Source organism: Lemur catta, chromosome 14 (genome assembly GCF_020740605.2).
Source record: "Lemur catta isolate mLemCat1 chromosome 14, mLemCat1.pri, whole genome shotgun sequence".
Taxonomy (NCBI): Eukaryota; Metazoa; Chordata; class Mammalia; order Primates; family Lemuridae; genus Lemur; species Lemur catta.
The window spans coordinates 19,229,555-19,231,198 of NC_059141.1; the positions used below are offsets into that span (position 1 = coordinate 19,229,555).

The 1,644-nt window shown below is 39.5% G+C and overlaps 1 protein-coding gene across 1 annotated transcript; it reads left to right on the top strand.

The window, feature by feature from the left end:
- Positions 1 to 921: 921 nt before the first annotated feature.
- Positions 922 to 1,294, top strand: LOC123649674 (ubiquitin-like). The gene has a single exon (XM_045567847.1). It carries the CDS (start codon positions 1,003 to 1,005, stop codon positions 1,234 to 1,236), a length of 234 nt encoding a protein of 77 aa, XP_045423803.1. The 5' UTR covers positions 922 to 1,002; the 3' UTR covers positions 1,237 to 1,294.
- The last annotated feature ends 350 nt before the right edge of the window (positions 1,295 to 1,644 follow it).

Here is a 1,644-nt window from a genome sequence, read left to right on the forward strand (position 1 = left end):
TACATGGAATAGAAGATGAAGCATGAGTTCTTATTATCAACATTTTTCATGATCATTTGCTTTTCCCTTCACAAATAACAGTGATATTATTCATTGTGCTAATTTCCTTCCAGTTCTTAAATAAGAAAGATGAAAAACCATGCAACCACTTATTTCCATAATCTTTTCTCCAGATAAGTTCTCTAAGTGAGTTGGCATGATATTTTCATTATGTGATGAGAATCAATTTCAAATCTACTCGATATTTGTGTATTTCCCCTAAGATTACTGCAAAGTTATATAGCTGGATACATAGTAATAGTTGTAGGGGTGGTAAAAAATACAACATAAAAAAACCCAACCCCACTCTAGTATGCCCTTTTTCTAAGTAATTTAGCATATTAAAAAAAATTCTTAATTTCATGCTTAGATATTCTATAGTTTGTTTCTTATGTATTTTATATTTTATTTGAATAGAAGAATTCAGTATTTTTAAAGTGTAATGGAGTACTTATTCTTTTTCACTCAAATGTTCTCATTTTCCACATATCTTAATCGTTGTTATTTGTCTTGTTTTTTACAAACAGCAGCCTCCTTAGGCAATGCTTCTAGAGTAAAGTAGTAGTTTTTGCCCTCTTAAATCTTTGAATTATAATTTTGCTCGAGAAAAAGTTTATGTTTATTTGTTCTTATAATGATTGGTGTACTTAGAAAAGACAACACTTTCACCTCTACAATTTCTTTAATAACAGATAACATTTATTTAATAGATATTGCATAATGGACACTCATTCTGAGTGTGCAGAAAAGAGATGGCATACTCAAAAGAGGTGATTCAAGGATTCAACTAAAAGATGATTTACAAAAATATGAGCAGAATTAACAGAGGATGGTGAGGTATCCCAAACTTAGTGACAGAGGGAAGCTGCTACTATCCCTAAGCTGGAAGATGGACGCACCTTGTCGGACTACAACATCCAGAAAGAGTCCACCCTCCACCTGGTGCTCCGTCTCAGAGGTGGGATGCAAATCTTTGTGAAGGCCCTGACTGGCAAGACCATCACCCTCGAGGTCGAGCCCAGCGACACCATTCAGAATGTCAAGGCAAAGATCCAAGACAAGGAAGGCACCCCCCCTGACCAGCAGAGGCTGATCTTTGCCGGGAAGCAGCTGGAAGATGGACGCACCCTGTCTGACTACAACATCCAGAAAGAGTCCACCCTGCACTTGGTCCTGCGCTTGAGGGGAGGTGTCTAAGTTTAAGCTTTCAACAAATTTCATTGCACTTTTCTTTCAATAAAGTTGTTGCATTCCCCCCACCCAAAAAAAAAAAAAAAGGAGCAAGAAGAGGGAACAGGATTTGGCACAAGTGTAGCTGTAGAAGAGTGCCCCTCAACACCAACTCAGCTTTTGGAAGACAACTGCAGCACTGCTTACCTGTGGACTGGCAGGGAGCTGACCATGGGGAAGAGTACACAGACCTTACTTTTCTCCTCCCCTCCAGTCTCCTGCAGGGGTCTTGCCTTTGTCAAACCAAATTGGAAGCCAGAGGAGAAGGAAGCTGCAGACAGAATATACATGTCTGTGTCCCAGGCACCAAGGCAGGTGGAGAAGAGTGGAGTGAATCCCATAGGGGGTAAGTGAAGACTAACCAGCAGAAAGTGA

Excerpts from the sequence above, each read along its gene's own strand:
- LOC123649674 (XM_045567847.1), top strand. The coding sequence starts at position 1,003 with ATGCAAATCTTTGTGAAGGCCCTGACTGGCAAGACCATCACCCTCGAG.